A 16,227-nucleotide genomic window follows, 5' to 3' on the forward strand; every position below is an offset into this window, starting at 1 on the left:
ATGTTTGTTTATGGATTACAGCAGTCTGTTGTTTTGACAGGCAGTCTCTAGCTGCCACCGCTAGGTACCGTCATTAGCTCACGCAGCTAATAAGCACTGCGACCCTCTTAGGGAAAAACACAGCAAGCTTGGAAAATAGCACACTCTCCGCGGGGACATCCTGCAGTACAGCATTTATAATCAAGCAATGATTCCAAAGTGTCGTGTTTATGTGGAAGTTTTGCCTCAAGGCGCAAAGAGACCCTGTCATGTCTGCCCGGTGGTGCGACTTTTCAGCCAAGCTGTGAGGAAGAATGTGAGGAAATTCACCCCAAGTTGTCGCGCCCCGTTCTTCTGATGTTTGTATTGTTATATAAATACAAAATGTGACTCAAAACACTATTCATAAACAAACAAAATGGCACTTGGCCAAAGGTTGTGTTTTCTGGCAACTCTATTCATATCGTCTGGATTTGAACATACATTTTTAATTCTTAAAGTAGCAGCAAAATTTCATTCAAAATCTGAAATTATTAAACCACCTTGTTTTTTCAGTTTCTTGTTCATTTTTGGTTCTTCGATTTAAAAAAGTGGAGGCGAGCAATCGGCACTGGACTGCTGTTTGATTCAAACTATATTTCAAGATCAGACGAACGAAAAACTGGCAATACGGAGTTATTCCAACAAGTGAAAGAAAAACTCGAGGAAGACAACTAAATATTTTTTGTTTAGATGACGATAGCCATGATAACGAAAATAGCGCATCGGAGTTTCATTTAAAACCCGAAATATAGCCATTTCTATGTTTTTCTTGATAATAACAAAACACACATAAGTCATTACATCAATAGCTATGACAGGGGTCAGCAACCCATGGCACCAAAGCCGCATGTGGCTCTTCAGATTCTTTATTGTGCCAAATGTGGCCCGCAGGACACTAGTTTGAGGCCCCCGCCTTGATATGAAAGTTTAATGTTAGTGCGGCTCGTGCAAGTTTGATATGGATGCTGTATGGTATCATGTACCCAGAAAAAAATATTACGTTTGATTAATGTTCATGTTAAAGGTTAAATAACTGTTAATAGTTATCCTCCCTATCCGTGTGGAAGTGGTAAGTTTTTGGCTTTTTAAGTTTAAAGGAAATAACTTGGAGGCTACCGTTTAGGTCGCTAGCTCTCTAGTTTGCGAGTTAGCATGTGTCTCAAGACCCTGCAGTTGCGCAATATGTTGTAAATAAAAAGAGTATAAATGTGACTATAGTCGTGTTTTGTCATGTCTATAGGACTCTAATAATGCTTTGTTCATTTTAATCTGCAAAAAAAAAATTTGTCTAACCACCAACTATATGTGGTTTCTTAAGTTTTTATTATTTGCCGTTTTATTATTATTATTATATTTATTTATTTATTACTGATTTCTTATTTCTTATTTTGTGTAGAAAAATAAAAATTAAGATATTTGAGAACAGTGGAATGTTTTATCAGAGCTTTTCTTGTAGAAAATCGGAACCAAAGCAAAGTTTATTCATTTTTCTGTTTTTAATAAATGTGTTTTTTTTTTTTTTTGGAAAACCTGATGCGGCCCAGCCTCGCCCAGACCCTAGCTCCAGTGGCCCCCAGGTAAATTGAGTTTGAGACCCCTGTTCTACACCTTAGTTCCTGTTTCCATGCCCTTATTTTGTAGCCACTTCCGTTGTTGTTCCTTTCCGTTCTCGCACTCCTTACTCGTTTCATGCACCTGATTAAAATTTTCTGTTCCGTATTTAGTTCAGGTGTGTGCTCCATCATTAAACAAATTATTTATCTGCATTTTGGTCCTGCTCTCCGCATATTGGGGTCGCAACACAATGCCGACATGCGCCTGCAGACAAGATGACACTTAGCTTGCTAGGATGGAGTTACTATCTATTTTAGCACAGCTGATTAAAGCAAACAAGATAAAACATAACAAAACTGACTAATGTAAAACACATTCTCATGGAAATGCAGTCACTAATTGAATTGCCATTTGATTCATAGGGAAGGTACATTAATGCTGTATGCGGTGGTAAATGTAAATGGCATATAGAATGAAGGAAAGGAAAAAAAATAATGAGAATTCCTGTAGTCTAAACGCGTGTTCATATGTAAATACACATAGTGAATTTATGATTACATTACATTAACATATGTGGCGGTAATTTCATGCATGCAAATTCAGCTTGCGAGAGAATAACTCCTTCCCACTCAACTCCGAATGGAACCTTTTTTTCTTAATATTTCATATGTCCATGTGTTTAAAGCCAAAGCGGCTGTCAAGCCGATGCGCAGCTACAACACTCAGATGATTTAACGCTCCCATTATTCTTCTGGTTACTTCTATGCCATCACTAGTGTCAATCACAAAAAAAAAAAAAAACAGAGATGTTCTTTCAGTCTTATAAAGGGTCAGGCAAAATGATCTGACACATTTGGTTACATTTGGTTTGGTTAATATCAAAGTTCTAGGTTAAATAAAAGGCAAATAAAGTAAAGAAACAAAAACGTGTTTTTATTTTCGAAAAGTACATATAATGCCATTCTGTTTTATTATGTTTTAAAAATTAAATCAGTTCTAGCGGTGCGAGGTCGGACGGTTGATTTTGGTGTCTACCAAGATTGAAGTGCAAACAGAACGCTCATTGTGTTGCTGTTACAGATTAGTTTGTTTTGATAAAAGTTTCCAAATTAAAACGCAAAGCTCACCAGTCCAATTCATGGCACCAACTGAAAAAGAAATGAAAAACAATGGCATTATAAAGAAAAAAAGCAAAATAGCATTATATTTACTTTTCGAAAATAAAAACTTTACTTTATTTTGCTTTTATTTAACCTACAAATGTGTCAGATCATTTTGCCTGACCCTGTATAACTTCCTTCATAGAAGCTTTCTACATCACGAGTTCTGATCTGACACCAGCTATTAACATCATTCATTCATTCATTTTCTACCGCTTTTTCCTCACAAGGGTTTCGGGGTGTGCTGGAGCCTATCCCAGCTGTCTTCGGGCGAGAGAGGCGGGGTACACCCTGGACTGGTCGCCAGCCAATCACAGGGCACATATAGACAAACAACCATTCACACTCACATTCATACCTATGGACAATTTGGAGTCACTAATTAACCTAGCATGTTTTTGGAATGTGGGAGTACCCGGAGAAAACCCACGCATGCACGGGAAGAATATGCAAACTCCACAGAGAGATGGCCGAGGGTGGAATTGAACCCTGGTCTCCTAGCTGTGAGGTCTGCACGCTAACCACTGGACCGACGTGCCGCCCCTATTAACATCAGTGAAATAAAAAAATAAAAACAACTGCAATCAACCAGCGATGAAACCCACAAATCCTAGCACTAAACCCTTAGAGAGACTATTAAACATTCCTTCTGACCAGAAAAAATGAATAATGAAAAAGAAAGCTACCAATTACTGTAGAAAGGTTAATGGAGAAAAGATAAATGATGAAACAACCTTCATCCATTAGCAACATAACTTCAGACCTTTTTCCTTCAAATGATGGGCAAAATAACATAAATACAAGATTTTCTTCAGATTGACGAACAGTTTGCAGCTGCTGAAACGCAACATAGTTTCATTCATTTTCCCTTCTCGGTAATCGGCCAACAAAAAGCCATTCCTGTGTTACCCGAATTGCCAGGTGTTACTGAGGCTAATGAAACACTCACTTGGACACCAGCGAGAACGCCTCGGCACACACGGCCGGGCACGGCACCAGCTTGATCATCACATGTTCGGCGGCGGCTTGGAAGTGCGCCCGAGTCACCTTCTCCAGCACGGACGCAAAGGTGGCCACATCGCCGGCCTTCGTGCTCGGGTCCCCTCCGACCGTGTCCAGGATGTTTCCTCCGTGTACCACCAGTAACAGAACATGGGTCCTGCATTTGGAATTCTACAAAATATAAGCAGATCTTATAAATGTTAGCCATTGGAATGGGACATTGTTGAACAACATAATATGTTATAGCTTGTACTGTAATTGTAGAGTTCCATAGAAAAATTTTTTGGTCATTTGTCATTTATTTGTAATAGTTATATCTAGAGATGCTCAGATTGTTTGGCTATCAACCAAGCACTGCTACTCTGTTTACGAAACAAGCTCAGCCAGACGTTATTGTATTTGGTGATTCCCAGCAAGACAAAAAATACCGTATTTTCCAGACTATAAGTCGCACTTTTTTTCATAGGTTGGCTGTTCCTGCGACTCATACTCCAGAGCGACTTATAAATGAAAAAACTGTTTATGTTACATAAACACTGGACACCTTTTCTGTTCATGTTTATTTTTTGTGTAGCTGAATAACCATTGTTAGCATATCTTACACATATTCAGCCTGTTCTCTATTCTTTTATTAATGTTAACATAAATTACCCGGAAAAAATGCAACTTATGTATGTTTTTTTCCTACGTAATTATGCATTTTTCGCCTTGTGCGACTTATACTCCGGAGCGACTTACTAAGTTCCAATAACAATAAAAAGAGAGCCCCCTACTTGGCTGCAATCGGTAAACGATAGGACTAGTACCGTATTTTCGGGACAATAAGTCACACTTTTTTTCATAGGTTGGCTGTTCCTGCGACTTATACTCCAGAGCGACTTATAAATGAAAAAACTGTTTATGTTACATAAACACTGGACACCTTTACTGTTCATGTTTATTTTTTGTGTAGCTGAATAAGCATTGTGTTAGCATATCTTACACCTATTCAGCCTGTTCTCTATTCTTTTATTAATGTTAGAACTTGCCTTCCAAGATGACGTAATGTCTGTTTTGGTCAAGTAGTTTGTAAAATAAATTACCCGCAAAAAATGCGACTTATACTCCAGTGCGACTTATGTATGTATTTTTCTACCTAATGATGCATTTTTTTTTTTTAGCCTTGTGCGACTTATACTCCGGAGCGACTTATAGTCCAGAAAATACGGTATTTTCATCTGTCAACGGCGTTTCACACCGGACTGTTTTTGTGAACAATAACGTGAAATATCCGCCAAACGCACGATCTCACGGTGTGACAAAGTGTGTCCGACAATGCGCGCTACCCGTGTAGTGCTATGTTACCACTCTGAGTTCATTCACGGTATGAACAGTAAATCATGAGCTGCCAGTAGCTTCTAAACACTTTTCAATTAGCTCCCCAAAGACTTTTGTTCATTTATTATCATCTCCTATACCCACTATATTAGGAAAGTGGGGTTCATTTGTGGTTAGGAATCCGTGGGTGGCACACATTAAAACAGACCGTTTTGGTGGGGAAGCACAAAGCCATGGAAATATAGCTGGAAGAGGTGCAGATTCTGGAAGATCTAAAATGTTTTCTGTATTGGTTATTGTGTGTAGCTGCTCTATAGGAGCCCACAAGGAGTCCTCATTTAATCCTTAAATTACTTCTCATTACACTCATGCCTCATTAGGACTCGGTCACTTGTCTGTCAGTGTGTTAGCATATGTGACGGATGTACGGATGTAAATAGAGATGGCCAATCTGAAATTAACAAATAATTAAGTTGTTTTTGCTCACATTTTTCCCTACAGCATCTCTCAACCAATAGCTACTTTTGCATACATCACAGTGTTATTGTAGCTGGAACTAATCGATGCCTTCCAACAGTCGATATGAATATTGATCCGAAATCATAAATGTGGCGTATACACCCTCTGAAGGAGTCGTATATACAGTTTCTTTTCTGCTTTTCTGCAAAGAAACTTACGAAACACACACTTACAGTATAGGTGACTGTACTAATGACACTCCACCACTACTACACTACCTTCAAGGAGTTTATTGATCCTACCTCTACATCCTCCAGTCCTTCGATGCTGCTCTGGGGGGCACAGCGTGGATTCCCCAGTTGGTAGAGACCCTCTGTAATGGGGGAAGATAAACAAAGATCATGAAGGGGTCACCTACATTCCGCATAAAAGGATATTGATTGTTGGAGATGATCAATATTACTGACCGGTGGTTAGCACGCAGGCCTCACAGCTACGAGACCCGAGTTCGATTCCACCCTCGGCCATATCTGTGTGGAGTTTGCATGTTCTCCCCGTGCATGGCCCCGTCCGTGCATTCTTGCATGCTGCAATACGTTGTGTTGTGTTTGCCCGGTTTGTTCCCCCTATTTGTTATATGTTGGCATTCTTGTATTTCCCTTATGGTACATTTCTATGCTTGTACAGGGTCAGGAAAAATGATCTGACACATTTGTAGGTTAAATAAAAGTAAAATAAAGTAAAGAAACAAAAAAGTCTTTTTATTTTCAAAAAGGAGACCAAAGTTCAATAAATAAAAACAAATCAAATAAAAATGAAAAATAATAAAAAAAAATTAAAAAAAAAGAAAAATAAAAGCAAAATAAAGTAAAGAAACAAAAAAGTATTTTTATTTTCAAAAAGGAGACCAAAGTTCAATAAATAAAATAAAAATAAATAAAAAAATAAAAAAATAATTAAAAAAAGAAAATAAAAGCAAAATAAAGTAAAGAAACAAAAAAGTATTTTTATTTTTGAAAAGGAGGCCAAAGTTCAATAAATAAAATAAAAAAAAAAATTAAAAGAAAAATAAAAGCAAAATAAAGTGAAGAAACAAAAACGTATTTTTATTTCCGAAAAGGAGACCAAAGTTCAATACCACCCTCGGCCATCTCTGTGTAGAGTTTGCATGTTCTCCCCGTGCATGCATGGGTTTTCTCCGGGTACTCTGGTTTCCTCCCACATTCCAAAAACATGCTAGGTTAATTAGCGACTCCAAATTGTCCATAGGTATGAATGTGAGTGTGAATGGTTGTTTGTCTATATGTGCCCTGTGATTGGATAAGTTGTAAAAAATGAATGAATGAATGAATGAATATTACTAAGATGAAGGGGGATACACTGAAGGAACTTGGTTAGCCTTGTCCATGCTGTGTCATCTCATTCCTGCAGCATCCTCTTTCTAGACTAGCTGCTTGTTTATGTGGCCTCTTCATCAGGAAGCAACTCACACTCCGTCGGCTCACTCCCCCCTTTCTCCTCTAATCCCAACCCACCGTCTGACGGCTTCTCTCCAGAACGGAGCGACGCACACAAGGGGGCTCGGTGCACATCGCTATTTTTGGTCACAAAAGCAACAGAAAATCAATGAGTTTTTCTTTTCTTGTAAAAGAAAGTGGGAGGCGGAAAGTTCCTGCATAACGTTTGATGTAATTCAGAATGCAAATATGGCCCCTGAAGGGAAACATGATTGAATTTTACACCGAGCGTGAAAAGATTAGGAGTTGGTTTTACGTCTGTATGGTTACCAAGAAAACGGCATTACTGAGAAGTTGTTTAACTATGATGTGTTTAATGACCTTTTTCTTTTTGGAAAAATATTTTTTTTATTTTTATATTCAAAGTGACGGGATGAAAAACTCTGACGTGTAAATATCTAGACCTGAATATATGACGACTTGTCTTTTTCTATGAAAAATACTGTTTTATATTGAGGCCATTTGTCATGTGTTAAGTGCTGTTGCCAAGAGAGCATATAATAATCACACAATAAACAACCGAGTGACACCCAAAACAATTAAGTATTCTGTTGTAATAACCTACAGCAGCAACAATCTGGCAGGGAGGATGTAATTAAGAACGCACGTGTGCTTCAGCCTGACTTGTGTACATTTAAATAGGAAACGTCACGTCAATGACAAGTGCAGAAAAGACAAGTGTGAAATAGTCATGCTTGAGGAAGCAGAAACGACGGCCGACAAACAATTAGAGAGAAAAAAAACAAAAAACAAACCACTGGGGTAAATTCAGCATACATGGCGAGGAACCACGGGAGGAGTCCGAGTCTGGGTGTGAGATGAATTTACTATCTATTTCTTACAAAGGAAATCTACTGTATGTGTTGCCGAGGCAGTCATTCTAAATAACACATATGCAGAAAAAATACAGCGGATAACTCTTTGTGAATAGGGCTGTAAAAATAGCAAAACAAGCCCGGCTGCCTTTTTTTCCCTCATTTATTTCCTTAAATTATCCCGAAGAAAAATGCCCTTTTCTTTTATTGCTTTTTAGCTTCCCTCGAGCAGAAAGAGGAAGAAAACAACATTAATTTAATAGCAATTCCAGTGTGACAGATAGCCTCCCCATGTGCTAAAAATGTCCTGGCAGTTGGAGATGAAAGAATACAAATGAGACTTGGACCTTAAAGGGGAACCACACAATTTTGCCCATCATCAAAAATCCATATTTGAGGCATAAACACACATCTGTTTGTTTTCTATGTGTTATAAAGATATCAAAACAGATAAAAATAGACTGCTCATTACTGCAGTAAGGTGCCTAGTGGCGTGCAGTGGTGTGCAGTGGCTCAAACTGCCTCCCAACTGGCTCGTCGTGGCCCTTAATGGCGGCAAAAATTGAGTTTTGCAGCAAGAAAACTTAAAAAAAACTTTTAAAATCTTCGTTGCGTCACTTGCATTAAGCAATTGTCGCGAAGTGTCCACCAAGTGGAACCAAATGTCACAAACAATCCGCCTATTGGAATCCACTGAAATGTAATGGCGCGAGCCAAGTTGTGCCAATGATGCTAGGAGTCCACTGGGCCGGTGCCAGTTCACGTCAATGCAATTTGCTGTGGTGCCTAATGTCACTAATAAGGTGCCTAGTGGCGTGCAGTGGCTCAAACGTGGTGGCCCGTAACGGCGGCAAAAATTTAGTTTTGCAGTATGAAAACTTAAAAAAGTGTGACAGATAGCCTCCCCATGTGCTAAAAATATCCTGGCAGTTGGAGATGAAAGAATACAAATGAGACTCGGACCTTAAAGGGGAACCACACAATTTTGCGGGAATTTTTTGCCCATCATCAAAAATCCTTATTTGAGGCATAAATACACATCTGTTTGTTTTCTATGTGTTATAAAGATATCAAAACAGATAAAAATAGACTGCTCATTACTGCATGTAACGGGACCTACCCATTCAAGACATTTGAAGCCTTAATATTTAAGAAAAAATAAAAATACAGAGCAGCTCTAATATATAATGTTACATTTTTAGTGACCTTAGCATCATAATAATAACAATGTCGCTATAACTTGGTGAGTGTTACCGTTTTTCTGAGTCTCTTTCAGAAGCTTTTATAGGTGGAATAAGTGTCTCCCCTGAGCTGTCTCTTTTTAGCTGTTTTTATATCTTTAGAATGCCAGAAAAGAGAATAATTTTTCCTTTAAATGTATGTTTACCGTTTCACCGTCTCGCTGCATGTGCTAATATCAGGTTGCATGCGGATGTGAAAGCTATGGAAAATGCACCCTGGGGGGAAATATACAGCTTGAGTGGCATTTTATTCTCCTTATAAATCATGTTGCCTTTCAACGTGGTCTCGTTGGCGGAGCTCATTATTTTGTCTTCCTCTAAACTTCTTGTTTAGCCTACAAAAAGAAATGCACTCTAGTGTATTTGGTATGAAAATATTAAATATACTGAATATACACTGAAAAAAAATGGTTTACCCTTGCCATTGGACACACTTGTGGGCAAATATTGTCAAGTCATGCTGCTAAGCTCCAAGCCAAAATGAATGTTAACATTAAAGCAAAAGGTAAACTGTGTTGACTTTCTATAACCACTTTGCTCTCGTTCTCTGGATTTGCCATCTTTTCATCTTTTTCTTAAGAGCTTTTGTGAATGCTTGCCGAGTGATAAATACGGGAAGACAGATGGGAGAGAAACGCAAAGGGAAGGAGCGAAAAGGGCAAAGTGGGCGAATAAAATCTGTGCAGAGGCTGAGGAAAATTAGGAAAAAAAGAGCTGAAGGAGTAATTGAAGAGCAGAGCAAAGCCATAAAGGCTTCAGAGGAAGTGACAAATAGATGGAGATTAAAGGGCGGCTTTGACTGAAAGGCGGCGGCTGCACCTTTAAGGCTTCCCGATGACGAGATTTTTTTTATTTGCACATAGATTTGCACATAATTTCCCGACCGGCACAAATATGAGTCACACTAATGTCAGCGATTATTACACACACGTGATTAGAACGTAGACAGCTGTGAGTGTCTTGTCTTGACATATTATAGACATTCGACCACGGACCGCATGTTGTGACAATCTCCATTTTATTTTAAATTATTTAATAACCGAAATTGTATTTATGTTGTCAGCCAAGTGAGTAACAATATTCAAAGCTGTCCTAATCGGGTCATCAAATAACACGAGACTACTACCGTAAATAAGCCGCTACTTTCATACATCCAGTACACGTGTGTATATAAAAATGATGCTCAAACAGTATCTTATGCTAAGAGTCCACTGGGCCGGCACCCATTGGTGCCAGTTCACGTCAGTGCAATTTGCTGTGGTGCCTAGTGTCACCAATAAGGTGCCTAGTGGCGTGCAGTGGCTCAAACTGCCTCCCAACTGGCTCGTGGTGGCCCGTAAAGGTGGCAAATATTTAGTTTTGCAGCAAGAAAACTTACGCAATTGGCACGAAGTGTCCACCAAGTGGAACCAAATGTCAAACCAACAATCCACCTATTGGAATCCACTGGAATGTAATGGCTCGGGCCAAGTTGTGCCAATGATGCTAGGAGTCCACTGGGCCGGCGCCAGTTCATGCCAATGCAATTTGCTGTGGTGCCTAGTGTCACCAATAAGGTACCTAGTGGAGTGCAGTGGCTCAAACTGCCTCCCAACTGGCTCGTGGTGGCCCGTAACGGCGGCAAAAATGGAGGTTTGCAGCAAGAAAACTTAAAAAAACTTTAAAATCTTAGTTGCGTCACTTGCATCAAGCAATTGGTGCAAAGTGTCCACCAAGTGGAACCAAATGTCACAAACAATCCACCTATTGGAATCCACTGGAATGTAATGGCGCGAGCCAAGTTGCGCCAATGATGCTAGGAGTCCACTGGGCCGGTGCCAGTTGGTGCCAGTTCAAGCCAATGCAATTTACTGTGGTGCCTAGTGTCACCAATAAGGTGCCTAGTGGAGTGCAGTGGCTCAAACTGCCTCCCAACTGGCTCATGGTGGCCCATAATGGTGGCAAAATTTGAATTTTGCAGCAAGAAAACTTAAAAATGTTTAAAATCGTCATTACTTGCATTAAGCAATTGGTGGGAAGTGTCCACCAAGTGGAACCAAATGTCACAAACAATCCGCCTACTGGAATCCACTGGAATGTAATGGCTCGAGCCAAGTTGCGCCAATGATGCTAGGAGTCCACTGGGCCGGGGACAGTTGGTGCCAGTTTGCGCCAAAGATTATGTGATTGGCATGTAGTGACTCGCTGTGGCGACGAATAACGGCAACATGGCAACATGCCGAGCCACTAGCGAGCCACTACGCGGCATAAATCATATAATCTTTAGCGTGAACTGGTACCGGCCTAATGGACTCCTAGCATTACATGTCCCAGCACCTTGAATGAGCACTTATACTATGCTGAAGCACTTCACATGGTTTCGAGAGCGGTCTGCTGTAGGAACATATGTGTGTGTGTGTGTTGGAGAGAAAGGAAGGGGTGCATAAAAGCCATGATCTCTGCAGGAGGTACTTTTATCTCCACAGGAACACACTGACATTCTCACTGAAAGTCATTCATTGAAAGCAACAGCCTTTTATTTTTTGGAACATCAGCATTGACCTTTGCCACCAGAGCTGATCTGTTACTTTTGGGATAAGTCAATGAATCCGCAAAAGGTTGAATTGAGGGCAAGTGGACTCTTCTTGTTTGTTGAAGATGTTTCACCTTTAAACCAAATGGCTTCTTCAAGTTCTTAAAGTTTGGGTTTGATGATCCTGATGAAGATCCTGCATAAAATTCATTCATTCATTTTCTACCGCTTATCCTCACAAGGGAGCCTATCCCAGCTGTCTTCGGGCGAGACACCCTGGACTGGTGGCCAGCCAATCACAGGGCACATAGTATAGACAAACAACCATTCACACTCATATTCATACCTATGGACAATTTGGAGTCGCCAATTAACCTAGCATGTTTTTGGAATGTGGGAGGAACCCGGAGAAAACCCAGACATGCACGGGGAGAACATGGAAACTTCACACAGAGATTGTCGAGGGTGGAATCGAACTCGGGTCTCCTAGCTGTGAGGCCATCCTGCATTACAATCAGGTTTTTTTGACTGTCTGTTAGCAATCCTGTGGAATTAGACAAATTTGAATGGTTTCTTTTAAACCAGCAGTCCTCTCAATCCAGAATTTGGACATTTTTGGACATTTTTCCTGTCTCTGGGACAAAAGAAAGTGCTCTTCTACTGTATGTTATGACATGTGTTTGGATAAGGGTTGCTTGGTCTCTCCAACATTGAGTTTACGGACTCACACAGTGTCGCTATTAATAATCAGAATCAGAATGCCTTTTATTGTCATTTTACATATTGTAGAATGAAATTGCAGCAGCTCAATTTTCAGTGCAAGACAGTATGACAGTACAAAATATAGAAATTAGAAATTCGAAGAATAAATAAAGAATAAATAGAAGAATTAGAAGAATAAGTCATAATAAATAACGAAGGGTCTACATTGTAGAGGACAATTGGTTGCCTTGGTTACATGGTTACATCTTGTTGAGGGAGATGCTAACACAACAAGGCGCATCATATTGTTGGCTAACCGGAGAGGGCATGCAAACCGAGGTCAAATTGGGGACATTAACCAAAATACATGCTAACCAGGGCGGATGCTAACCGAGGTTCCACTGCATATTCATGAATATAAGTGTGAATCGGCTCCAGTGCATGGTAGAAAATGAACGAATCGGTCATAATATCTGTCAATCTAGCATTGGTTGCCTTGGTTACATGGTTACATCTTATTGAGGGAGATAATAACACAACAAGGTGCATCATATTGTTGGCTAACCAGAGAGGGCATGCAAACCAAGGTAAAATTGGGGCATAAATGTTCAACATTAACCAAAATACATGCTAACCAGGGCGGATGCTAACCGAGGTTAAATAAATACCATATCACATATATGGTATACATATATGGATTCCTTGGGAATCCAAGGAAATACAGTGGAATAGGTGCAGATTCTGGAAGATCTACAAAGCTTTCTATGCGGGTTATCCTGTGTAGCTTAATACAAATGCCAATAATGAGCATAATAGGCCCCATTTAAATAATTTGGAAAATACTGTCTTATTTCAGGGCTGCATGGCGGATGAGTGGTTAGCACGCAGGCTAGGAGACCCGAGTTTAATTCCACCCTCAGCTATCTCTGTGTGGAGTTTGCAATTTGGCGACTCCAAATTGTCCATAGGTATGAATGTGAGTGTGAATGGTTGTTTGCGTATATGTGCCCTGTGATTGGCTGGCGACCAGTCCAGCCTTTCGCCTGAAGACAACTGGGATAGGCTCCAGCACCCCTGAGACCCTTGTGAGGATAAGCGGTAGAAAATGAATGAATTTTTTTTCCATATATATGGTATATTGCATATTCATGAATGTAAGTGATTCGGCTCCATCTTATTTGGGGAAGCTCAATGGAGAGTTTATCCCATGCACCTTGAAATAAGAGTGTTAAGGACAGGTGGGCTCAAGATAAAAATAGAAAAACTCCTGGAATCCTTTTTTTTTTTTTTTTTTTATTGTGCAGCACAACAACCTAATCTGCTGTGAGATGAAGAGGAGAAAAAGACGAACATCCACTTGCAGTTGAGCACAAGTGTTCCAACAGCTATATTGTAACGGGAAAAGGCACCGTGTAAGGGCTCACACCAGATAACAGAAGAGGTGAGAACACAAGCAATTTACATACACAATGTAAATACTAAGGGGTGTAAGAAAATATTGTTTAGCCGATACTTTGTTCCACAATACTGTATCGATATTAAAAAGTATGATATGGATATTTTTAGGCATTTATCATAGACTGTATATCAGGGGTCTCAAACACACGGCCCACGGGCCAAATGTGGCCCGTAGGACACTAGTTTGAGGCCCCCGCCTTGATATGAAAGTTTAATGTTAGTGCGGCCCGCGCAATTTTGATATGGATGCTGTATGGTATCATGTACCCAGAAAAAATTATTACGTTTGATTAATGTTCATGTTAAAGGTTAAATAACTGTTAATAGTTATCCTCCCTATCAGTGTGGAAGTGGTAAGTTTTTGGCTATTTAAGATTAAGGGAAATAACTTGAAGGCTACCGTTTAGGTTGCTAGCTCTCTAGTTTACGAGTTAGCATGTGTCTCAAGACCCTGCAGTTGCGCAATATGTTGTAAATAAAAAGAGTATTAATGTGACTATAGTTGTGTTTTGTCATGTCTACAGGGCTCTAATAATGCTTTGTTAATTTTAATCTGAAAAAAAATAATTTGTCTACCCACCAACTATATGTGGTTTCTTAAGTTTTTATTATTTGCCGTTATTATTATTATTATTGCCAATACACACCCCTAGTAAATACAACCATGTATTATTATATGCTTGCATACTGGATGAAGCAGTCGACAGTTTTTATAAGGGGTACATAAATTAGGGCAAGTTAATTAACTTTCAAGTTAATTAAGATTTTTTTTCCAAAAAATGTCAGAAGGAGTATATTTTATTTCTGCGAACACAATCATCCTATCCATAGTCGTGCATGCCCACACCGAACCCACACATGTCCTCGCAGATGACCGCTTTAGTGTGTTCACGTGAACGATTCAGTTAGAGTCTGGTAATAGGAACCCTTATCGCCGAGAGCATTCTTCCTGAAGCATCACCAGCCCGAGCCCACAGATGGAAAGAGAGAGGAAGAGAACTCCCAAGGATCAAACAGATTGCCTATTTGCATGTCATCCTCACCCTCTATATGTCTCAGCTCTTTTGTATTCTTATGCACAAAAGCATCAGCTTAAAGCATCAAAACCAGACTCTTAGTGTTTTGTTTTTTTCTTCGTGGCTGCTTGTTGATGTGAAAATTGTATGCAGTGACATTTTAGTTATTGCTTGTGGTATTCAAATGAGGATAGGGTGGCTTGACCGTACGCCATTTGCAGCGGTAAACAACAAACCTTTGAGAGAAAAATGCCAGATTTCCAGCACATTAAGAGTATAACGGAGACTACTACTCATAATGCTGTTATCATAGGCAAGACAGTGTTATCTCCTGTTGCTAATGATACTTTTATGGTACGATCCGGTGGTGGCGATTCCAACTGATGAGGCTGAATAACTCAAATGCAAATATTTACTAGCAGTCAGCTTATCAATTAGGTTTGTTTGTTTTCCGCTGTTGCCTACCAAATGATCCAGATGCAGCTCGGCTTATAGGATGATATGTTTATATTTTATGTGTGTGTGTGTTTATACCGTGAGTTGGGTCCTCCATGTGTCCCAGCGTTTCAATCTGCTCCACCAGGTCATTTGAGTTCCATTGGCTCATGCCAAGCAGAATGGCACTTTTTCCTTCCATAACATCTGCAGAGGCACAAAAACACACACACATGAACACACACACACACAGGAGCATGAGCAGTGAAGAAGAAATCGTCAGGTCATTAATCTTGAACATCCATGTGATCAAAGAAAACGAACATCATCCATTCTGTTGTTGTTGGCTTGGGTGTCATCTGGATGACTTTCATCATGCACTTATAATATAAGTGATAAATATAATAATTATTTGCTTATTCAATAAATTGACAACAGTAAGCAGTGTAGTCTTTATGTTTAATGCAAAATAAGAAATTTACAAACATTAGCTTTGACTTTGGATGGATATTTTTGCTTCATTTCTGATGTGTTGAAGACCAAACCACTAACTACACCCTGGACTGGCGGCCAGCCAATCACAGGGTACATATAGACAAACAACCATTCACACTCACATTCATACCTATGGACAATTTGGAGTCGCTAATAAACCTAGCATGTTTTTGGAATGTGGGAGGAAACCGGAGTACCCGGAAAAAAAAAACCCACGCATGCACAGGGAGAACATGAAAACTCCACACAGAGTTGGCCGAGGGTGGGATTGAACTCAGGTCTCCAAACTGTGAGGTCTGCACGCTAACCTCTCGATCGCCGTGCAGCCCTAACACATTATTATTGTTTTTTTTTTGGTGTCTTGAGCCCTTTAAACATTCATTCATTTTCTACCGCTTATCCTCACGAGGGTGGCGGGGTACACCCCGGAGTGGTCGCCAGCCAATCACAGGGCACATATAGACAAACAACCATTCACACTCACATTCATACCTATGGACAATTTGGAGTCGCTAATTAACCT

At 39.8% G+C, this 16,227-nt stretch overlaps 1 protein-coding gene across 3 annotated transcripts in view; it reads right to left on the reverse strand.

The window, feature by feature from the left end:
- pitpnm3 (PITPNM family member 3) overlaps positions 1–16,227 on the reverse strand; it is a 92,822-nt gene that overhangs the window by 38,573 nt on the left and 38,022 nt on the right. For 2 of the 3 annotated variants that reach the window (XR_009131480.1, XM_058080424.1), the window contains exons 4-6: positions 15,309–15,416; positions 5,816–5,886; positions 3,685–3,908 (exon numbers count right to left, since the gene is read on the reverse strand). Coding sequence is in view for 2 of the 3 variants with exons in the window: in XM_058080424.1 (XP_057936407.1) it covers positions 3,685–3,908; positions 5,816–5,886; positions 15,309–15,416 (403 nt within the window). In the remaining variant the exon portion in view is untranslated. Of the gene's footprint in view, positions 1–3,684; positions 3,909–5,815; positions 5,887–5,980; positions 9,422–9,502; positions 13,240–15,308; positions 15,417–16,227 lie in introns of those variants that run through there. The other variant, XM_058080425.1, reaches the window with a different exon arrangement.

This window comes from Doryrhamphus excisus, chromosome 8 (assembly GCF_030265055.1).
Source record: "Doryrhamphus excisus isolate RoL2022-K1 chromosome 8, RoL_Dexc_1.0, whole genome shotgun sequence".
NCBI classification, from domain to species: domain Eukaryota; kingdom Metazoa; phylum Chordata; class Actinopteri; order Syngnathiformes; family Syngnathidae; genus Doryrhamphus; species Doryrhamphus excisus.